The sequence below is a fragment of the Mesoplodon mirus genome (assembly GCF_964341445.2).
Source record: "Mesoplodon mirus genome assembly, chromosome: 4".
In the NCBI taxonomy this organism is placed as follows: Eukaryota; Metazoa; Chordata; class Mammalia; order Artiodactyla; family Ziphiidae; genus Mesoplodon; species Mesoplodon mirus.
The window spans coordinates 11,540,980-11,565,100 of record NC_138979.1 but is presented as its reverse complement, the minus strand read 5'-3'; the positions used below and the strand labels follow the sequence as shown (position 1 = coordinate 11,565,100).

The following is a 24,121-nucleotide window of genomic DNA, read 5'->3' as shown; positions in this document are numbered from 1 at the left end:
CCATCCATTTTAAACTAAAGAAAATGCATGGAATTCTGAAGTCAGAAGCTTGCAATTGTGAAATGAATCTCAATGTTTTTTTTTACGGCACTAAGAGTTGTATTCCAAAGGCAAAATGCAAGACCAAAAAGTTGTGTATGAACAAAATCACCCTTGAAAGTCCTCTTGATTGCCATGAAGTTCAAGATACAGATACAGCGTCTCTCGTGAAGCCCAGCATAGCCAGTTATTTTGTTCTAGTGAAAGAACAGCCCACCATGACTCTTTCTGTTGGGTACCAGATAAAGTAGTTGGCTTGTATTTAAAAGCCAGTGTCTGAAAGTGCTGTTTGTAGCCCAGGAATCATCACCATTGCTCATACTACAAGAGGCCCATGGGGCTGAGAGCCCCAGTGAAGAATGGGGTCCCTTTTCTGTCTCAGGCTGGGACTAGACACTTGCTGATGGGATATGATGGTAGTCCAGGTGTCCACACTGTTCTAACTCTTCTCCCTTCTCTCTTTTATTGTCTTGAACAACCAAGTAGGTATAACTGAATTCACATGCCATTGTGTGTGTGATAGCTGTCCTTAGCAGAGGTCACTGTGTGGTGGTGATTTGATAATGTGTTGGGAATACTGGTAATAGTTCGATGGCACCGCCATTGTCTGAGGTACAGAAATGTGAGCCAGTTTCAAAAGCTACATGAATCGTGCGTAGCACTGTAGAGCCGTGAACAGAGAGGTGTTGTATCTGTGCATAATATCAAAATTGGGAAGAGTTTTTATTTAGGTCTTGAGTTAACCAAGTTGTTTGTTAGGGGTATTTGTTTTCCTGCTTTTGATCCTGTAAAAGCCCCCAGGTTCCTATGACATTGATTTGAGGACCCTCTACCCTCAAGGAAGACATAGATTTCAAGCACACTTTTCCATGTTCGTAAGAGACATTCACTTTGTGTTGCTTTTGGGCTTTACAACAAATTTTACTCCAAACACACAACGAACATCTCCATCATTTACACCAAAATCAGTCAGCAGCCTTCTAGCTGCGGGGAGGGGCACAGCTCAGAAGTGGCCTAGGGCCCCGCTGGTGCAGAGGTCAAGTAGTAAAAGAAGGGCAGAAAGGCTCAAAAACACAAAGATGTGCAAAGAGAATTATTTCCAAGCTTTTCCATTTTCCATGGGGCCTCTGCTGGTCTGTCCAGTGTCTTTGCAGTAAGGTCATCGGGTTAATACTAAACTCTGACCATCAAATCTTGAGCTCAGTGGGAATTTGCAGGCTCGTTAGCTTCCCCAAGCCAGGTTGGGGTGAACTTTGGAGGCCTGCTAAGTGGAACTTTTATAACCCTCAGATGATCATTCACCTAGACAAACCAGTCTGAAAGTCAACATAAGCTTTAACAAACAATTCTCTTGTTTTACAGAGAGAGGATGCAAGCCATGGAGAAGCAGATTGCCAGTTTAACTGGCCTTGTTCAGTCTGCGCTTTTTAAAGGGCCCCTTACAAGTAATAGCAAAGATGCATCTAGGTAAAAAAAAAAAAAAAAAAAAAAAAAGAAAGCAAACCAATTCAAAGTAATTCAATCTGTTTCTCTTTAATGATTAAGATCATTCATTCATTCCAATCGTTTTCTTGTAATCATTTCAAGGCTGAAAATATCCACATCTCTATGAATCATGGTTTGTTTGTTTGCTTGTCTATTTCTGGTAATTCCTTGGCCCAAAAGGGTAAATGGGCTTCCCAGTGCATGTGGCTTCATGGACCACTGTGCAGTGCCTGCCGCCACCATCCACATGTATCCACATCCTCCGTCATCTGAGAGCCATGAGCGTGCCTCAGCTGCACACCTGGGAAGCCTTTTCCATCGCGGCCAATAGTGGTGCTGATGCTGAAATACCTTCATTGCTTAATACCCTCACTAGCTGCTGCTGATTGCTTAGAATAGTGAATGGAAGGGGGGGAAACACATTTGGGAAACTGTATCGCTGACTCTCTTTTTCTTTCCTTCAGCGAGAAAATGATGAAAACTACAGCCAATAAGAACCACACAGATGGAGCAGGTGAGTGTTCTCCAGACCTGCAGGAGGCCTGGAGGCTGCCTGTGATGAGCCTGGTTTGCGTCCAGATGTATTAACCTCTCCCCAGGTCACCTATTTGGTGCAACTTCAGAGGCTTCTGGGGTAACTCCCTACACCACCCCTTCCCTGCTTAATGCTGAAATTCCAGATGAGTCATTAATTTGCAGGGGGGAGTCTTTAGTCCTCTCCCTTCAGTCTTCATTCTTTTATTCACTTCCTCATTCATTTATTCATTTATGAGGCCATATATCCAACAAATGCTTCTATGCCTGATACTGGACCAGGACAGTGGACATCACTAGGACAGGGCTCCCTACTCCCTAATCCAATGCAGAAAATGCATCTGTGACAGGTCATTATATGTGTGCTGAGTGTTAAGAAAAAGTGCAGGATGAATGTTTACCCAACAGAGCTGGCCTCAGACAGGGCCATTTCCCTGAGGAAGTAAAATATAAACTGAGGCCAAAAGGATGAGGACAGAAGGAAAGAGGCATTCAAGTAGAGAGCAAAGCATGTACAGATGCTATGGTGAGGAATTTAGATACTACTCTAAGTGCAGAGGGAAGGCAGTGGAAGGTTCTACAGTGGGGAAGGGCCTCAGCCCAGCTGCAGGATGTGACCGGATGAGAAAGGGGCACGAGCTGATAGGGAGCCCCCATCGGTCAAGGCAGGAGAAAAAGGCATACTTGGACCAGGGCCTGCTTTCAAATGCCAGCATCCCCTCAAAGAGACCCCAGTTACAGTCCCTGTGCACTTTACTAGTATCCAGGTATATTTGCTGTCCATCTTACCCTGCAGACTCAAGGTGGGCCTCTCTCAAGAATATGAAGTCTTCCCTTCCCTTGGGTTAGAAATAGAAATCGTCACCAGGGACATGCTTGGCTACTGAATTACTCAGTAAGCATGTGGCGAGTTGGGTGAAACCCCTCATTTGGAGGAAGCCACAGAGTGTAGTGCCACGTGGTAGAATAGACAGAACTGGAGACTTAAGTTGAGACGCGTCTACTGGTCCTGGTTCCGCGCCAGCCAAGTTCAGGCCCTTCAGCCGTAAGGCCAGCAGGGCTGCTCTTCCAGCATTCCCAGTCCTCATGGCATTGGTTGGTTTACTTAGAAATCAGTCAGTGACCTTGGTGGCAGCCAGAGAATTGTTTCATGGAAACTGCTGAGCTTGTCTTCATAGCAACTGCCAGTTTGCTTTGGAGATATTTATTCATCTATTTTCTGATCTATTATGAACCTACAGAAAAAAAGGCACTTACTGAACTCGTAGAAACAGCAGAAGGGTGGTTGCCAGGGGTGGGGGACATGGGAGATGTTGGTCAAAAAGTACCAACTTCCAGTTAGAAGATGAATAATTTCTAAGGTACAGCATGGTGATTATAGATAACAGTGTTGAACTATATACTTGAAAGTTGCCAAGAGAATAGATCTTAAATGTTCTCACCCCAAGAAAGACATGGTAATTATGTGACAGGATGGGCGAGTTAGATAATAATCATATGGCAATATGTAAGTGTATCAAATCAACACATTGTACACCTTAAAGTTGTACGGTGTTACATGTCAATTGTAACTAATAAAGTTGGGGGGTTGGGAGGAGGAAGCTACCAAACACTAAAACATTTTACTCCTCTGGATTCTATTCTAGAAATTATTCATATCCAATACCATTGTTCTAATTGATATGTACATGCTGTTTTGTATTCTTCTTTATTCCTTTTCCCTTTTGGTAAAATAATAATTAATAGTAATAATAGGAAGCATTTAGTGAAGTTTCCTATGTACCAGGCACTGTTCTAAGTGCTCTTCTAACCTGAACTTGTTACCCGCTGACGCAGCCTCATGGGATAGGTACACTCACGATTCCCATGTTCCAGATGAGGACACTGAACACACATCCAGACACACATGACGCACATCAACATGCTCCACCAACCTGTCATGATACCGCATCCTTTTGTGTTAAGGTGCCCCAGTCCCTTTAAAGAAGTGTAGGTTGCTTCATTTCTTCATTTTGAAAAAGTTTGCAAATGTCTTTTTTGAAGCATGGGGGAAGGAGCAGGTGTAATTTCTTTGGGATGCATTTCCCAAAGTGGAATTAATAAATCCAAAGGGACAAACAGCTGAGTAGCACTGGTGACACACTGCCAGTTTTCTCTTCTGAAAGGCTGGGCCAATTTTCGATGCCACTGGCAACACACACGTGGGTTTGCTTCCCTGCGTCTCTGCTGAGGTTGGTCTTTCTCATTCTAATCTGTCAGGGCTACATGTGGTCCACAGGGCTTTCGTTGCCATAGCAGCCTTGTACGATGTGCAAAATATATTCTTCCAGAATCCTAGCAAGTTAGCGACGAGAAGTATTATCCCTGTTCTGTAGACAAGTACACGGAATTATGTAGTAAGTCAAGGAAGCTCATTTGGCCAAAGGTACATGAAAAAGGGAAACCCAGACTTCCTGTTACTTGAGGAATATTTGGTTTACTGTGGGTATAAGAGAACAGAAAGAACTTCCCAGTTCACAGTCATAGCATGTGTTTTATAGTGTATTATGTCATTTAAGCACATAACCCTGTAAAGAAGATGTTAGCTGTGGAGCTAGTAAGATTCGCAGCCAGTCTGGCCAACCCCAAACCCATTAAATTCCCATCAAATGTGTACTTAATAAGATTTATATTAAGATATACCTGACTGAAGTAAGTTACCTAAGAGCGGCCTTGGTAGGAGGAAGAAGAGGCCGTTGCCTGGAGAGGGGGAGGTGCAGGGAAGGGAGATTCTGAGGATAAACTGATTGCTGACTCTCCTCCCTGGACTAGAATGTGACCACCCCACATGTGGGTTCGGAGAGCGGGTCCCAGGTCCCGTGACTAATCTGAAGTGGAACTCATTTACCACTCGGGGTCCCCACCCACCAGATCCAGCTCCGTCCATAGATTTTGGGGCACCTGCCTATAGCTCTCAGCCTGTCACCACTGGCACCTGCTGCCACTCCAGGTGGGGCTCCTCCCCCTCACTCTGCTTAGAGAAATAATCACTGCCAGCGCTTCCCTGGTGGCACAGTGGTTAAGAATCCGCCTGCTAGTGCAGGGAACACGGGTTCGAGCCCTGGTCCAGGAAGATCCCACATGCCACGGAGCAACTAAGCCCGTGCGCCACAGCTACTGAGCCTGCACTCTAGAGCCCACGAGCCACAACTACTGAAGCCCATGTGCCTAGAGCCCGTGCCCCGCAACAAGAGAAGCCACCGCAGTGAGACGCCCGCGCACCACAATGAAGAGTAGCCTCCACTCACCGCAACTAGAGAAAGCCCATGTGCAGCAACGAAGACCCAACACAGCCAAAAATAAACAAACTAAATTTTAAAAAATATTAAAAAAATAATAATCACAGCCAACCACAGTGGGGTCCTTCTATGCCAGATGCCAGGCGGAACAGTTTATATGTGTTAATTCCATCATCCTGCACAATCACCCTTACACCCATTTTACAGATGAGGAAACTGAGGGGGGGGGAGAGAGAGAGAGAGAGAGAGAGAGAGAGAGAGTGTCAGTTGCCCAAGGTCACACAACTAGGAAGTGGATGCTGAGAATGACTTCCAGGTTTCTGGTTTAAATACTTGAGTGAATAATAGTGCCATTGGCTAAAATGAATTCAAAAGAGATTTGGGAGAAATGAGTACAAATAATGAATTCAACCTGCTTGTGGAAAAGTCCTGTAGCAACATGAAGGTATGGGGATGGGGATGTAAAGAGAATTGTGTGCTGGAGGCAAAGATGTGGAGGACCTTGGTGGGTGGTGTTGTGGAAGTGACCTCCCTTGAAGTCATGTCCAGTGAGAGAAGAAGCAGGCCAGGATTCAGAAGGTTGGCCGAGGAAGAAATCAGGAACGAGGCTGACCAAGTGGGCTGTGGAGAGGGAAGAAGACGAGGGAAAGGAAAATTTCAGTTACTGAGAAGGAGAGGAGTGACTGACAAAGCCCAGCATCACATCAGGGTGCCATCATGGCAGCCCAGCGTCTGTTGGATTGACAGCTGACCACTGGCCACCTTCTAAAGGGCCAGTGCAGTGAATGATGGAGCTGGAAACCGGATTTAGTGGATTAAGCGGTTATAGATGAGGAACTTTTATACATGAGCATAGATTCCATAAAGAAACTCGGTTGTGAAAGATATATTTTAAACCCGTTATCGGTACTCAGTTCTCGCAGATGGCACATAAACTTGAGCCTCTCCTCCATGGAGGATGTCGGCGAGGTGCAACGGTGACATCAGAATATACGAGGAGAAGCACGATTGTTGAAGGAACATGTGCCTTCATTTGGCTGAGGAATTAGCAGGACAGTTCTCATAACTGAACAGGAGTAGCTGGCTAGCGCAGTGTCACTTTTGTTGGAGAAACACCTCGAGGGTGTCATTATTTGTACAGATGAAGTTGTGTGGTGAGGGTAGGTGGGTGTGCTTGCACACGTGTACACACACACCTATGCCTGAGAATGTGGAGTGATGATAAAGTAACTTGACTGAGTGTTAAAGGAAGACTTCCAATTCATTGTCATCCCCTCAGAATACTTGTTCTCGAAGGTGCTATGTTAACTCGGACAGGCTGCTATTATTGGAAATGTTACTGGATGTTCTTTCACTGAGGACCTTCACAGTTAGAGGACACTCCCTGGAATAATTACAGAGATGGCAAATCTTGCTCTTTCGAGGGTGATTTTGATCTGGGGGATGGTCAGAAGTCGGTCAGAGTCATGACTGGTGATGACGCAAGTGGCCAGTTGGGCTCATAAAGATAACAAAAAGCTCACCGTCTGGTCTGCTGGGTCTCCTCTGTAAATCCTTCACATGCTTTCCCACGTGTTCCCCCGACTCTCCAAGGGGGCCATGAGAGCTGGGAGACCAGTTCTGTTGGGACGGGCACCCAGGGGTGAGGAATTTGGTGCTCCGTCAGCTCTCCGTTGGCATTGCTGAGGCCACGCAAGTAAGAGGACAGTTTCGAGGCACTTGCTTGCTCACTGGCGCACCATCCGTAGCCGTGGCCGCAGCTCTGGGAGGCTTGCGGGGCTGTGCATTCTGGGGAAGGACGGGTTTCCATGGCTGTTGAGCCTAGATGGAAAGAGAGGCCGCTGTGCTCTAAGCACTCCTGGTACACAGAGCAGCGAGAGGGTCCTGCCGTGCAAGGCCGGCCTGGACTAAGCAAACCTTCCACTTTGTCCCTTACAGGAAAGAGAGCTGAACAGCCCCTTCAGGTGTGAGTGAGTGTGTGTGTGTCTGTGTGTTGTGGATTCCTTGTCTACTCTCTACTTGAAGCCTCTTCCACAGAATTGCATTGTCCTAAAAAGGAAATAGCATCTCCTTTTGATTCCCACACCTTGCTGATCCTGTGAGTGCTACTTGGATCCTTTGGGGGACATTTTTAAAACAGACTTGCTCAAATCAGGCCCTTCCCAGGTGGACTTAGGAACTACGTGAGGATGATTTAAGTTGCACTCAGGGAGCAAAAGTTTATGGCAGCAACAAAACTGCTGAGGAAGAGTTTCTCTCTGCTGCTGTTTTTTTTTTTTTTTTTTGATTCTTCTAAAGAATATTCGCATCATGCCTGATTTTCTCACTAAAGGAGATGTATGCAGAGGTCCTGCTTCTTTTGGGCTGGAAACCCGAAGGGAGTAGTACCCAGTTCCTATTAGCTTCCCCTTGGTGATCGGCCAGATCTCTGCCCAGAACTAAGTGGGTGTTCTTGGGATACATCTGCCTGTAGGGAATAGTCACAGTAAGCAGCCTGTGTTAGGGCCCAGTGTTTTAAGTTATTTTTTCTATTATAAAACTATAGGGAATTCCCTGGTGGTCTAGTGGTTAAGACTCTGTGCTACCACTGCAGGGGATGTGGGTTTGATCCCTGGTCTGGGAAATAAGATCCCACAAGCCATGCGATGCAGCCCCCCCCAAAAAATTATAGATGTTCACTATGCAAATTTTAAACTACAAAAAGTAGTGATATCAAAAATAGGAAACTCACAGAATACCAGCAGCTAGAGTTACCATTAACGCTTTGTTGTATGTACCTCTGTCTTTTTTCTGTGCAAACCCGTGTGTTTAAAGAAGACACATGGATAGACAGACAGCTAGGTTCCTTAATGTGGCCTCATGTTGTACATACCGCTCTGTGACCTCCCTTCCTATAGCACCAAACTTCTAGAACATGACTTCTACAGACTACACGCTATACCATTGCATGCACGTTCCTTCATCTATTTAAATTCGATCCCCTCTTTTTGCCCTTTAGAGAACCAATGTCACTTTTTCATCATGAAGGAAATAGGCATTTCCAGAGTTAGCGGTGGTCTCTTGGGATGGGACTTGCAGCTTAGCCTTTCCTTCCTGCCATTCTCAGGGACTCTGCTGCTCTTTTCTCCTAGGAACTCCCCAGGTTTCCGGCGGGAAGCCTCTTGGCGCCCTGGAGTCCTTGGGGCCACCCAGCCAGCTCCCGCCTGCTGGCACCTCCGCCGCCCACATGAGCCTGCTCGAGATGAAGAGGAGTGTGGCCGAACTCAGGCTGCAGCTCCAGCAGATGCGGCAGCTCCAGGTACAGACCACGTTCCCTATGGATGGTGTCCGCTGACTTAATTGCCCCGCAGTCAGCTTCCTCCTCCTCCCATCCGCCTCCTTCCGCATCCCTGGCCCCATGGCAGCTTCTCGGGGTTCTTTCCAGCATCCTTTCTAGGGATAACTGAGGACCAGGATGCAGGCGCCGTTCCGCAGTGGTCTCCTCTCCCACACCCATAATCTTGGTCTAGAGCCTTCCACTGCAGTGGTAGTCTGCAGCCACTTCTTTAAGCTGTGTGTGCTTTTACACAGGAAAAGAGCATTAAGCCTCTGTTTTCTGGAGGAGCGCTGAAAGCAGAGGAGCCCGTGGGGCATTCTAACAGCCAGTTATGACTTCCTGCTTCACAGCGTTCGGCTCTTTGCTCTTCCCCACTGAGCATGTGCAAAGGTGCTGCGGGCAGCTCAGGTTGTTTGCAAGGAGCTATGATGTACTTAGAAATAGGAGTTCGGACCGGAGGGTGAATTCATAAGGAAAAGGAGCCATCGTGGATGACTTGAGGAAAACACCTGCATTTTATCTGGATAGTGTGTGTGTGCCACAGTATTTTCCTTGCTCATTCGCATTGCTGGAATATATGAACTACACAGGAATCAAAGGGCAGGGAAAAATGATCCTTCGTGTCACGAGTCTTGGTGAACAAACCCCATAAATATGACGAGGCAGGGTGGTGAGGAACTGGGAAGGGTGTATCCTTATGAGATCATCTGTCTGTCCACGGATCAGTCTCACACCTCTCTGCCCTTGGTGGCAGGTTGATGAATGTGGATGTAGCGCTGGCTTAGTCCTGGACTTCGGGAAGCTCACAGTCCAAACGTTAGTAAAAGGCACACGTAGCCAGGGGCAGCCACACAGCTGTGGTGCTCCAGGAAGGAAAGGGCTTCAGAGCACAGCTGCTCTCTCCCTTCAGCTCGCCGATGCATGAGTCCTGCATTTTCCACAGCTTGATTAAAGCTTAGAAGATGATTTCCCCTTGCCCTCTACCTACTGGAGAACAAACACAAGGGGAAGGTAGCTTGAGAGCCTGCCTTGCGGTCCCGTCACCGACCAGGCTGCTCATGCTCAGGTCTCCAAAGGCTACTCTCCCTCTCAGGCAACGTCCCAGCCTCCTGGACAGCCCATGCAAATCCGCTTAAATCCTCTTCTGAATCGCATCACCGGGTGAGTTCCCCATCCTTTACGTTTGCTTCTCCTTGCTTTGTGATTTTAAAGACACTTTGCAGTGAAATGAAGTGTACAGGTTGGGCTGAGCGTGTGTGCAGGGTGCCAAAATCCAGTGCCCACAGTGTCTGGCGGTAACTTAAGTGAGTGGACGAGGGACAGTGACAAGTTGGCCCCTCTAAAGGACAGTCGCCACTTAGCTCCAGGCAGCTCTTGACCTGGTAGAGAATGAGTGTCCATTGTTTCTAGATGTTGCAGTGTTTCAAGAGAATCTGGAGGTTTTATAGGAAATACCTGTACTCGTTCTAAAAATGTTGGAAGGTAATTTAAAAATCAGTTATTTCGTACTCTGCAGGCCAGATGACACATGTGCAGGCCCGAGAGGGTCTGTGGGCTCCCAGGTTCTTACCTGGGGGTTACGGAGGTTAAGTCTCCATCTTGAGCTGCATCTGCCTTTTAGTGCCACCTGCTGGTCATTTGGAAATTGTGCACTCCTAGTTGGACCCTCACAAGAAAAAAATTCCTAAATGCGTCGTGTGTATGGTAGTTCCTACTGCTTTCAAAAGTGAGCATTGGCTGGTTTGGGGCAGAGGTGGAATTGCCCTGACGTGTGGCGAATTTGATACCTCGGCCGTGATGCGTGAAGCTGCGGCATCACCCTGCTGGTGGCCGGCAGTGTTTGGTCCTCTGGCCAGGAGGGAGGGGTCTCCCACAACTTGCCACTCCTTGTAACCCATGAACTGGGGAAGCTCAGTTGCAAAATCACAGCTTCTCAAACAAAGGGGTTCTATAGTCAAGTCCGGGACACTATCTTAACCACGCAGTTTTCTTTATTGCCCCAGAGCTGCTCAGCTTTCCTGGCTTTCTGGGTAAAGGACACAGAGCAGGTGTGCTCTTGAGCTGAGACGTTGGTACAGTTCTAAAGCACAGACACGTGGGGAAAGAGAAGCACTTTGTTTCCTAACCTGGATGCTCTTATTTCTACCTCGGTCTTGGCATCCTCCATGCCCCCATCAGCTTTAAGGGGAGTCTATCTGAGACAAAGCCAGTTTAGAATAATTAAGCTATCTCAGCACCAGTCCCCCCTCAGCACGTGTATTATACACCAAAAGTAAAGCTCAACCCCCCAAAATGATTATAAGCCCAATAATGGAGCTATGATGAGAGAGCTCCGAAACTCCAGAACAGTCTCAAAAGAACAAAAATTGAATTAGAAATTCAAATGTTCTTTGAACTGTGTTATAAAATAGTGAAAACGAATGAAATCTGTTTGTGCTTGGCAGCCGGCTCCGGTAATTAGATAATTAAATCAATGGGAAAATCCCAGACCGTCAAGCATAGTCTATTTGAGTGTTTCATTTGCAGAACTGATGGATTATTCTCCACAGCAGAAATCTGATGCAGGCACTGTGGGGCGTGTAGATTTAAATAGGGCAAAAACAATGTTGAGGGAGGTGAAGGAGCCTGAGGAAATGATCACAGAAAACATGAAAACTTCGCTCCCGTCTTTCTGCTCACTAGTCTCGTGTGAATTACCAGTCTCAGAGAACGGTTTTTTTTTTTTTGGCTGTGTTGGGTCTTCGTTTCTGTGTGAGGGCTTTCTCCAGTTGCAGCGAGCGGGGGCCACTCTTCATCGCGGTGCGCGGGCCTGTCACTGCTGTGGCCTCTCCCGTTGTGGAGCACAGGCTCCGGACGCGCAGGCTCAGTAGTTGTGGCTCATGCTCCGCGGCATGTGGGATCTTCCCACACCAGGGCTTGAACCCGTGTCCCCTGCATTGGCAGGCACGTTCTTAACCACTGCGCCACCAGGGAAGCCCCAGAGAACAGTTCTTAATCCTGGCTACCCATTAGAACCACCTGAGGCCTTTCACAAAAATATTGATACCCAAACACCCCTGCCAGAGTCTGAGTTCATTGGTATGGGTCAAAGGCCAAGCACTGGTGGTTCTTGAACGTTCCAGGGTGAGAACTACTGCTCTCAGATATTATGAACTCTCAGTCCATTGAGATGCCTTTTGGAAATTGAGGTCTCAGCCAGCTATCACAAGGGGTGAAGCAGAAACACCCTGTAAGCATGAAAAACACACCCAGTGGGCCTCCCTGGTGGCGCAGTGGTTGAGAGTCCGCCTGCCGATGCAGGGGATACGGGTTCGTGCCCCGGTCCGGGAAGATCCCACGTGCCGCGGAGTGGCTGGGCCCGTGAGCCATGGCCGCTGGGCCTGCGCATCCGGAGCCTGTGCTCCGCAACGGGAGAGGCCACATCCGCAACGGGAGAGGCCACAACAGTGAGAGGCCCGCATACCGCAAAAAGAAAAAAAAAAAAAAAAAACACACCCAGTGACTTCAAAGCCCTGATTCTAATCAATGCGCCTCATTCCCAGTGGCTAATAAGACATGTTCTCTGCTTAGTCATAAATGATAAGAGCTATATGGAACTTTTATATTGTGATGGTCCCACTCCCAGGTAAAAGCTGCACCTGCAGTTAGCTGGCAACAATGGAAAAAGAGGCAGGGGAAGGTCTGGCACCTCATAAATGTGCCCTGCAAAAGATGATTGTCTTTGTCTATTACCTTTTCTGGTATGATTTAGAAAAAAAAACAAAAAAAGTGATGAGCTACATCTTCTTTCCAAAATGCCACAATACTTGGGTTTTACTAAGGTCATCCAGTATCCACAGGAGTGGCTGCAGTTCTGCTCCTCTTTGTGGGCCTGAGGGGAAAGAGAAATTTCTGGAAGAGCGTGTTCAAGTTCCTTTGGCGGGGGCGCAGATGAGACTTGGCCTCCTTCTCCAGTTCCCACAATTTTTTTCTTTGTCCCTTATCTCTTCCTTGTGCTTCCCGATAAACTAAAAATTAGATTCTGAACTTAGTGTTCCATTTTTAAGACTACTGAGAATTTACTGTGTGTTCCCAAGAGAGGGAAGAGGTAAAACATCAACATAAAAAAGAAACATAGCAGGACACAGAGCCATTGTATTTGAAATGATATAATTCAGCCCAGTTATCTTAAGGTGTCTTTTTAGAAGATAGTGCCTCATAAAAATGTGCCAGAGTCTCATTTATCTTCTGACATTCAAAATAACGGTCATGGGAACGTGTGTCCCTGAGAAAAGCACTCGAGAGGTTGGCCCATGCTGAGCAGGCCTACTTCTCCCCACCGGGCAGAAATAATAAATGGAGCTAGCACAGGAGCTGACAATCAGGCTGCCATACAACGTATCAAGCCCTAGACAGACCTGCACACAGAGGCTGTCTAAGATGGGGCAACATCTCCCAGATAACATGTGCTTGTGACAAGGCATCCTACACCTGGTTCCCTACAGCCTGGGGAGCTAACCTGGGTGGTCAGGAGTCATCCTGGGGTCTGGCTATTAGGAAGCTTCCTGATCTGTTGTACAGCCACTGTTTACTGTCACTGCTGGACAGCAAATCAGTTCAATTAAACTACACTGTTGGCAAGACTGCTGGTCTTATATTTCACCTGAGAAATCATGAGTATGTGAGGTCCATGTCCATTTTGAGGTGGGTGGAATTAGGTTTAGGCAGTTTCCTAGCTTCTCAGTGAAGCTGATATGGATAACTTATTTGGTCCACTTAAATGTTTAATAGCGAAGAGCGTTACTTCTGTCTGAGTATTTTTATAGAAACGTCCAGGCACAGAATACACTGAAGTTTCCAGAGATGAAGGGACAACTACCACTGAACTTGCCTTCCTACTCGTGACAACTAGGACACTGAAACATAGATAGATGGGTGACACAACTCTGTTCAGACGTTGGACAACAGACAACACAGGAGTGTGATCCTTAGGAGGACCGGAAGGAAAGGAGGTGAAACCTATAACTTCCTCAGCTCTCTGTCTGGGGACACTTTGTAGACTGTGACGCAGAGAGGGATAACCCAAACAGAGCACTGACCATCCAGCTGGGTTGAGGGTAAAGAGCTGAAGCAGCTAGAAGTTGTGGAGCAAAGTACCAGATAAAGGGAAGGTCTGTGGAGAAGGAATTACGTAAATCTGTGGATCTGTTGTCTGCTAGTCATCCAAGCCTGTGTATTGTGAAAGGCCACTAAGCCAGACACAGAGTGGGAGGCTGTACGCCAGAAATTTCCCAGAGCTCACACAGGGAGATGTTTATGTCTTAACCAGCAGGCACAAAGAGGTTTTATTAATCACCTGGGGCATTCGGTAGCAATCAGAGAAAGGCCATGCTTCAGTCTTTTTTTTTTTTTTGCGTTACACGGGCCTCTCACTGTTGTGGCCTCTCCTGTTGCGGAGCGCAGGCTCAGCGGCCATGGCTCACGGGCCCAGCTGCTCCACAGTATGTGGGATCTTCCCAGACGGGGGCACGAACCTGTGTCCCCTGCATCGGCAGGCGGACTCTCAACCACTGCGCCACCAGGGAAGCCCATGCTTCAGTCTTAAGACTAAACTAGCTCTAGAGTAAAGGCTACCCTAGATTCACCCTGACAAAGCTTAAACACAAGCTTCTAAAGAACAAAAATGGTCCACAAGGAACTAAACTGTCTGCCAAAGGAAGTCTAACATCTGTAAAGGAAAACAACAAAATCCAGAACTCCATGTCCTGCATTCAGTCAAAAGTTACTAGACAGGTGATGATGCTGAGAAATGTGACCCATAAGCTTAAGAAAAATCAGTCAGTGGAAACCAATCAGAAATGACAGGGATAATGAGGTCATCAGCAAGGACTTTAAAACAGCTATGATAATTATTCTCAAGGATTCAAAGAAAAACATGAACACAATGAGACCAAAAAAATGGAAGATACTTTAAAACTCTAAGTAAAACTTTCAAGAGCTGAAAAACACAATATCTCAACAGACTTAATAGAAGATTAGTCACTGCTGAAACGAAATACCAGTCAGCTTGAAAAGATAGCAATGGAAATGTCCAAACTGAAGGATAGAGAAGAAAAAGTCTGAAGAAAATGAACTGAAACTTAATGGTTCTTGGGACAATATTAAGTGGTCAAGGGGGAAGAGAAAATTACTAGAAGAAACAATGGCTGAAATTTTTCCAAATTTGATGAAAGCTGTAAATCTACAGACCAAAAAACTTAATAAGCTCCTAAAAGGATAAGCACAAATGTAACCACACCAAAAGCAAAAGCAAATTGCTAAAAACCAAGAATAAAGAGAGAAATCTTAAAAGCAGCCAGGGGGAGTTGGAGGACACATTACATACAGGGAAACATAAATAAGAACACTGACTTCTCAGAGACAAAAGTTAAGTCAAAAAACAACGGAATCACATCTTTAAAGCACTGAAAGTAAAAAACTCCTTCAGAAAAGAGAGGACACTTCCCAACTCATTTTACGAAGGCAGAGTTACACTAAGAGCAAAACCAGTCAAAGATATTATAAGAAAAGAAAACCACAGACCAATATGCCTCATGAAAATATATGTAACAAATCCTTAACAAAATATGAGCAATTGAATCCAGCAATATATAAAAAGGATAATACATTATCCTGGATTTTATCCCAGGAGTCCAAGATTGTTTTAATATGAAAAAAATGAGTCAATGTATTTGACCTTTTAGCAGAATAAAGAAGACAATCATATCATTTCAGTAAGTGCAGGAAAAAAACATGTGACAAAATTCAATACCGATGATAAAAGCACTCAGCGCTCTTGGAGTAGAAGGAAACTTTCTTAACCTGATAAAGGATGTCTGAAAATCCTACAGAAAACGTTATAGTTAGTGGTGAAACACTACCACATTCTCCATAAAATCGGGACCAATGCCAAAGAAGCCTCCTCTCACTTCTGTTTAACTCTGTACTGAATATCCTAGCAAGTGCAGTAGGGCTGGAAAAGGGAAAAAAAGGCACGTGGATGGGAAAGTTAAAACTATAATTGGCATTACTCGCAAATCACAATCATGATTGTGTAATATCAAATCAAAAAAGATGTTTCCAGGGGCTTCCCTGGTGGTGCAGTGGTTAAGTATCTGCCTGCCAATGCAGGGGACACGGGTTCGAGCCCTGGTCCGGGAAGATCCCACGTGCCGCGGAGTAACTAAGCCCGTGTGCCACAATTACTGAGCCTGTGCTCTAGAGCCTACGAGCCACAACTACTGAGCCCATGTGCCACAACTACTGAAGCCCGCGTGCCTAGAGCCCGTGCTCCACAATGAGAAGCCACCACAATGAGAAGCCCACACTGCACAGCAATGAAGAGTAGCCCCTGCTCGCCGCAACTAGAGAAAGCCCACGTGCAGCAACGAAGACCCAACGCAGCCAAAAATAAATTTTAGAAAAAGATGCTTCCAGAAATAAGTGAATATAAACAAGATCACCAGAATCAAGTCAATATGTAAAAACATTAAAATGTTAGTGCATGCAACGTACTAAATCCATACAATAGAATGCCACTCAGCATGAAAAATAATGAACTACTAAAACTCTCAGCAGCATGGCTGGATCTCAAAAACAATATCCTGAAGGAAAGAAGCCAGACACAAAAAATTTCATAGTGTACAATTCCATTTGTATGACATTCTAGAACAGGAAAAACTAATCTAGAGGGATAAAACGCATATCGGTGGTTTCCTTGAGCTGGGGGTTAGGAGATTGCGTGCAGAGTGTCATGAAGGAATTTTCTAGGGTGAGAACAAATGTTGTCTCCCTTTTTAGTGATGCTTCCATCAGTGTATACATTTGTCAAAACTCATTGACCTGTGCACTTAAAATGGGTATATTTTCTAGTTTGTAAACTATACCTTAAATAGATTTTTTAAAAGTTAATTGGAATTTAGAATCCCTGCTAAGCAAAACTAAATGTCATGTTTTAAAGTGCTGGTGACTAGTTTATTCGAAGCATTTAGTGAGAGATATAGGCACACTTCCTGCCTTCAGCACTGCTTTTTACACATGCTGGAAGTCCTAGAGACAGTGGTAAGGACTCCAGGCAGGGAGGGCAGGGGACAGTGGAAAAAGCACCTGCGTACGTCTTTATTCCTTCATGATTAACTCATTGTTGCCCATGTGCCAGCCAGTGTGCTACGGGAATTCCCTGTTTAGTCTCTCTCTAGCTGGCTCCAGGAAGCCCCTCTTTCTGGGAAGGAAGATCATACAGCCTGGAACTCGAGGCAAGCCTCTCCTTGCCTCCGCTTTGAGTGGAATAATTTAAGTGTGATCTGACCCTGTTACCAGTTGAATAATTTGAATATTACATGCAGTTGTGTTCTTCTGATATGGCTGTAGGCATCTCAGAAACGTTATACATATGATCCACAGTTGATTGAACCTGCGGATGCAGAAGCGTGACTATGCAGGGTGGGCTATAAAGTTATACCCGGACTGTTGATTGCATGGAGGGTAGGCACCCCACCCCTGCGTTGTTCAAGGGTCAATTGTATTGTCATTCATACCTCAAATATGTGTTGGGTACCTGCTGTGTGCCAGAAACTGCTTGTGGCTGGGAATAAAGCAGACATTGCTATGTAGTACTACTGTGTCTAGCAGATGGCGATTGGAAAATTACTGGGTTGAATTTGAAAGACCCAGTTCTCAGGTTGATTCTGCCCCCCTGCAACTGCTGAGTGACTCTTAACAAGTCTCCTAACTTCTCAGGGCCTCACTTCTCCCATCTTTCAAATTTCAATTTTAAGAATTTGAAATATCCTAGCAATAATTTCTGGCTTCACAGCCACTGTCAATATCCACTGCTGATTGGACCATAACTTCATAGGAGCTTGTCTGTGAGGCTTGGGCAGGAGGGTTCGGTGCAGAGGGCCGTGCCACACAGCGCATGGCACAGTGACGTCATCTGTCCATTCCTGAGCCCTTTTCTTAGACCACAGTGCTCACCCTTGGTGGCACATCAGAATCATCTAAGAGGTTTAAAAAATTCTCGGTGCCAAGGCTGCATCTCAGACCAGTCAGAAGCTTTCAGGGACGGAACTCGGCGTCATTCATTTTTGGACACATTTAATTGTCTTATCTGTGCCTTACGTATCCATTACCATTCACCCTCAACCCCCAAAGGAAATAGGTCTGTGGGATCTGACACATGGCATTGAACTTGAGCGTACCATTTTGATAACAGCTGATGTTACTGTGTGTATTTAACAACTGCAGTCAGAGCAAGTCAGGGCATCAGCAACTGAGCTCAAGGCATAGCTGAGCCCATGGGTCACCCCACATTTCTACCATCCGGGAAAGAATTTTGGATACACATTGTCTGTTATTACCAACATTATTGCTTAACTCAGTTCACGCATTCAACAAATATTTATTGAATGCCTGCCATGTGCCAGGCACTTGTGTCCTGGAGACTCTGTGGAGAGAAATTAACCAGGTAGAGGGAGTAGCACATGCAAAGTCCCTGTGGCAGAAAGGAGGGTGGGCAATCAGAAGAAATGAAAGGATGGCCCTGTGGCTAGAGCAGAGAGAGCGCCAGCTGCACACAGTGCAAGGAGGCTGGCGATGTGGGAAAGTGCCAGCCTGCCCCACACCTTGTGGGCAGAGCTGTAGCTGCAGAGAGCATGGGGGGACGTCACCATCTGTGCATCGTCTCCAAACGTGTTGCCTTTCAGCAGTAGATTGACTGTTTTTAAGACCTTAATAAAAAGATATTATTAGCAAGAACAGTGTGAGACCACGATCATCAGTCATACAGAGGAGGTAACCCAAGGGCAGCACATTTTTATTTGGTTCCCTCCCAGACAGACCAGCAGGTCCTGCCCCCAGGGTGATGCCCCCTGATAACAACAGGTCATCTGCACCGCGAGCTCGGTTTGTGCCAGGCATGACTGCAAGCACTTTATTGCCTCTCGAAGCTCCATTACCAGTCTGTGAGATATGAACTATTACTATCCCTTTTTTTGTTTTGGAGAGACACAGGGAGATTAATACAGTAAGTCCCCTACATACGAACACATTTCGTTCCAAGAGTGCGTTCATAAGTCCAATTTGTTTGTAAGTCCAAGAAAGTTAGCCTAGGTACCCAACTAACACAATTGGCTATATAATACTGTACTGTAATAGGTTTATAATACATTTCACACAAATAATACATAAAAACACACAAAAAATAAAAAAAAACATTTTTAATCTTACCGTACAGTACCTTGAAAAGTACAGTAGTCCAGTACAACAGTTGGCATCCAGGGGCACGTCCGCATCTTTGAAAGTTCACAACTTGAAGATTTGTGTGCAGGGGACTTCCTGTAACATAATGGCACTAATTTCTACTAAGTGGGGAAACTCGGAAATGAACCCGGGCAGTCTCTCTCTGGATGGCCAGTTGATTGTGGTGCCATGTTGATGTTCGAACGTGATGGTGGTTTTGCTTGAGTGGTTCACGTTGAAACGTTTTATTTTTATTCAGAGAAAAGGGAAGCCATGATGAGGTTTCAAGCGGGTGGTAAATAACATGATCAGATGGTATTTCTGCTCTGTTTGCACAGATGATGGACAGTTGACAGAGGCATCATTATTCCTATGAGGTGATACACAGTGCACGATACCAGAAAACGAAGAAAACAATAACAGCTAATTGAAATTTCAGGGGAACTTTAGATAATATAATAGGTATAATATAATTACTGGTTTTGAGGCTGATTGAATGAACTCACTTGATGTATGTGCTGTCAGAAAATTGTCCTGCCCCGGGAAAGCACTTAACGCCTTGTTGGAAACAGGACTCAAGTGTTTGGCTAGATTGTTGTGAAGCCTGGATTCAAACTCACACATCCTATAGTCTGGGGTGAGAAACAAGAGTACTCTGGAAACTACATGGAAAATTATATGGAAATTGTGGGCTTATGTATGCAAGCAAGCTACGTATAATCCAGGGAAATTAGTTAATTGCCAAGAGCCTTGGGCTCGTCTGGAAATTATCATTGCCACCGTCAACATCAAGTTCTGTGTTTTGGGAGTTTTTTATTTTATTTTTTTATTGAAGTATAGTTGATTTACAGTGTTGTGCCCATCTCTGCTGTACAGCGAAGCGACTCAGTAACCCACACACACACACATTCTTTTTTTAATATATTCTTTTCCATTATGGTTTACCACAGGATATTGAATATAGTTCCCTGTGCTATACAGTAGGACCTTGTTGTTTATCCATCCTGTGTATAATATTGAATAGTTTGCATCTACTAATCCCACACTCCCAGTCCTTCCCTCTGCCACATCCTCAAGTACTGTGTTTTGATGGTCTGTGATGACAGGGCATTTGGTCCATGGACCCATTAACAAGAGGGACACAGATTCTCTTCTAACTGATACGCTGAAATAGTCCACACTCCAAACAACTTTCGTTGCGTATCTTTCTGTACCAAACAGTATCTCATTTAATTTTCAGAATAGCCCTGGCAAAGGAAGTGAATCCCCATCCTTCGAGATAAGGAATGTGCCCAAAGTCTCAACAGTGCATCCGGGAGAGGGTTTAGGGTTTGATCCAAAGTCAGCTTGGCTCTAGAGCTGGTACTCTTGGCTCTCCCTAGGAAAACATGTCCGTGAGGCTTCACACCCATTGCCAGGATGCACTACCAGCGTATAGAAAGGACCGTATTTTGTTTGCAGACAGGGACTTGGAAGTCTGGTTGTCAGTTGGCTGCTAACACTCGGACGTTGGCTGAAGCCGCAGTATTCTATACGGTCTGTGCTCCCTTCCCTCTCCCACTGACATAAAGAGAGATTCACCTGTGGGGCTGTTTATCCAAACCCACGCCTGGAGCCTGTCAGGCAGCTCCGGCACCCGTGTCAGCCCTCAGAGCCAACGGAGGGTGGTTTCTTTTGTCCAACAGCTACAGAACCAGGAGCTGCTGAGGGCGATGATGAGGAAGGCTGAGCAGGAAATCAGCAGCAAAGTGATTGAAACGTTGAAGAGACTGGAGGACCCTGTGCAGCGACAGCGGGTCCTGGTGGAACAGGAGAGGCAGAAATACCTGCACGAAGAGGAAAAGGTCGTCCGGAAGTTGTGGTGAGTGTGGTCCCTTGTTGCACGCTTAGCTGTTCAACCTGGAAGGCAAGCCTGTCTTTGCCAAGGAGGAGGCCCTTCCTAGACGGTGTTCTCAGCCTCTTTCTTTATTGAGCACCTACTGTGTACAGTTAGAGTTCTGCTGGTTCTGGGTATCCATGGACACTTAGCTAGTGCCCCTCCATCCAGGCCCAGGAAATTCAACAATCCTTGGGAGTCTGAGCTAGTCTCTGTGAAGCCGGAGCATCACACTGTTCTATAGGGCTTGGCAATGCCGAAAGTTAAAAGGAACCAGTGGCACAATCCAATGATAAATGGGAAGTCTGCATTTAATCTCAATAAAGTAAAACTAATAGCCAAAATAACACAGCGCCAAAATTATCCCCCTATTATTCAACGGCAGTTAAAATCACAAAAGAAGAATTTAAATGTGTAAAGTATGTCTGATCCAGAATGAAAGATGCTTCCTTGAATGTTACCCATCTTCTGTGAGGTTCTTATTGAAAGCATCTATCAAGTCCCACTATTGAAATGAGCAGAGTTTTATTACGCCCCAGTCACTGGGGCAGGCCCATCTTTTATGTTAATGTATGTTTTGTTATGCGATGAAGATTTATCATAGAACAATTTCACCGTTTAGTATACTGAATAATCATTTGCGTGGGTTCTTCTAGTGTTGGGTTTTTTTGAGTTTCTTAAAGGCTTTTTTTAAAATTATTTTTTAAATGTTTTATACAATTTTTAAAGGTTATACTCCATTTATAGTTATTACAAAATATTGGCTTTATTCCCCATGTTGTGCAATACATCCTTGTACCCTGTCTTTCACCCACTAGTTTGTACCTCCCACTCCCCAACCCTCACATTCCCCCCTCCCCACCTCACTGGTAACCACTAGTTTGTTCTCTGTATCTGTGAGTCTGTTTCTTTTCTGTTATATCCACTAGTTCGTTGTATTTTTTAGATTCCACATATAAGTGATATGACTTGTTTCACTTAGCATAATGCCCTCCAAGTCCATCCATGTTGCTGCAAATGGCAAAATTTCATTCTTTTTTATGGCTGAGTAGTATTCCATTGTATATAGGTAATTCTGTTGTTTCTTGGAAAGCTTAAACCTCCCAAAATGGGACTGTAAGGGAGCAGCTTCCAAATTCTTTTCATGACCAGAATCACCAGAAGCCTCCAACATGATGGACAGTACTGTGCTCTATCCGCTATTTGATATTTGAGCTGTAGCTTATGTCACCTCAGATGCCAAGCCAATGTGCCTGATTAAAATTAGAATACCCCTCTCAGTCTAGAGGCAGGAATCAGTTTGAGTTATTATTTTCCTGAAGAAGAAAATTTGACGACTATGCATCATCTCAAGAGTAGCCTCTAAATTTTTATTTAGTTCATGCCTTTATAGACAGACAGTTAATCACCCACCATGAGGTAAAAAGGCTATTATTTGTCTGAAACATTTCTGTGACAGCCCGATTGTCTACAACTACATCTCAAGGTTCTTCTTGAAAAGTTCTTTTAAAAAAACATAGCCTAGGGCTTCCCTGGTGGCACAGTGGTTGAGAGTCCACCTGCCGATGCAGGGGACACGGGTTCGTGCCCCGGTCCGGGAGGATCCCACATGCCGCGGAGTGGCTGGGCCCGTGAGCCATGGCCGCTGAGCCTGCGCGTCCGGAGCCTGTGCTCCTCAACGGGAGAGGCCACGGCAGTGAGAGGCCCGTGTACCGCAAAAAAAAAAAAAAAAACATTGCCTTTTAATATTTTTATGGAATTGCCTATTTTTCCTTCCAGCTTGAGATGTAATTGTCATACATCACTGTAAGAGTTTAAGTACAGCCTAATGATTTGACTTACACACATCTTGAAACTATGGCCACAGTTAGTTTAGTGAACACCCATCATCTCATAAACATACAAAATTAAAGAAATAGAAAAAAAATTTTTTTCCTTCTGATAAGAATTCAGGATTTCCTCTTAACAGCTTTCATATATAACCTACAGCAGTGCTAATTACATTTTTCGTGTTGTACATTACACCCCCGAGTACTTATTTATCTTATAACTGGAAGTTTGTACTTTTCTCAACCTGCTGCCTACCCGAGGACACGCAAGGCTCTGGTAGTGGACTAGATGTTCGCTTACTGCCACCTAGTGGTTCTCCGAATCACAGCTCTTTTCCTGTTTCTTTAAGAGGGGTTTTTCTATTGTTGGATTTACAGGCAAACTGCAAGGATGCAGCCCATCTAGGGTGGGGTTATTAATGGGCCGAGGCGACAGGATGTTATTATTGGTGTGTTTGTCCGAAGTAGGGGACCCTAATTTAGTTCTTTTGGAACTAGCAGTACCCTAAGAGGTGTGTGTAACTGTGTGCGCACACACCCCAGAAATCAGATCTGTGATAATTTCTTCTCTTTGTAGCCTGGAGAGGACGCTCAATCCTTATTGACAGGACAATTGGTATGAACCAGAGGTTCTCGGTCAGGGGCAATTTCGTTCCCCTCCCCTAAGGACATTTAACAGTGCCTGCAGACACAAGTAGGGGAGGTTGCTACTGGCATCTGTCATCAGTGGGTGTTGAATTTTGTCAAAAGCTTTTTCTGCATGTATTGAGATGATCATATGTTTTTCTTCAATTTGTTAGTGTGGTGTATCACACTGATTGATGTGTGGATACTGAAGAATCCTTGCATCCCTGGGATACATTGCACTTGGTCATGGTGTATGATCCTTTTAATGTACTGTTGGATTCGGTTTGCTAGTATTTTGCTGAGGATTTTTATGTATATGTTCATCAGTGCTGTAATTTTCTTTTTTGTGGTATCTTTGCCTGGTTTTGGTAGCAGGGTAATTGGTGGCCTCATAGAATGAGTCTGGGAGTGTTCCTTCCTCTGCAAGTTTTTGGAATAGTTTCAGAAGGATAGGTGTTAACTCTTCTCTAAATGTTTGATAGAATTTGCCTGTGAAGCCCTCTGGTCCTGGACTTTTGTTTGTTGGAAGTTTTTTAATCACAGATTCAATTTCAGTGCTTGTGACTGGTCTGTTCATATTTTCTGTTTCTTCCTGGTTCAGTCTTGGAAGGTTGTACCTTTGTAAGAATTTGTCCACCTCTTCTAGGTTGTCCAATTTGTTGGCATATAGTTGATGCCCCTGGCATCTAGTGTGTCGAGGCCAGGGGTGCTGCTAAACATCCTACAGTGCACAGGACAGCCCCCCCCACACACACACACAGAAAAGGATTACGTGACCCCAAAGGCCAAGTGCCAAGGTTGAGAAGCTGGACCTAAAGCAGTCCAGGCTCCTCCTTTTGCCCCCTCCGTCCCTCTTTCTCCTCTGTCACATCGCAGAGTG

General features: G+C 45.3%; 1 protein-coding gene across 17 annotated transcripts in view; it reads left to right on the top strand.

Moving 5' to 3' along the window:
• The window catches only part of KIAA1217, a gene marked incomplete at its 3' end in the record, with an annotated part of 500,156 nt that overhangs the window by 446,628 nt on the left and 29,407 nt on the right, over positions 1-24,121 (top strand). For 12 of the 17 annotated variants that reach the window (XM_082618040.1, XM_082618037.1, XM_082618035.1 and 9 more), the window contains 4 exons: positions 1,402-1,506; positions 1,989-2,038; positions 8,468-8,634; positions 20,595-20,770. In XM_082618040.1, the coding sequence (XP_082474166.1) occupies positions 1,402-1,506; positions 1,989-2,038; positions 8,468-8,634; positions 20,595-20,770 (498 nt within the window). The remainder of the gene's footprint in view (positions 1-1,401; positions 1,507-1,988; positions 2,039-8,467; positions 8,635-20,594; positions 20,771-24,121) is intronic. The other 5 variants (XM_082618036.1, XM_082618029.1, XM_082618031.1 and 2 more) reach the window with 1 other exon arrangement.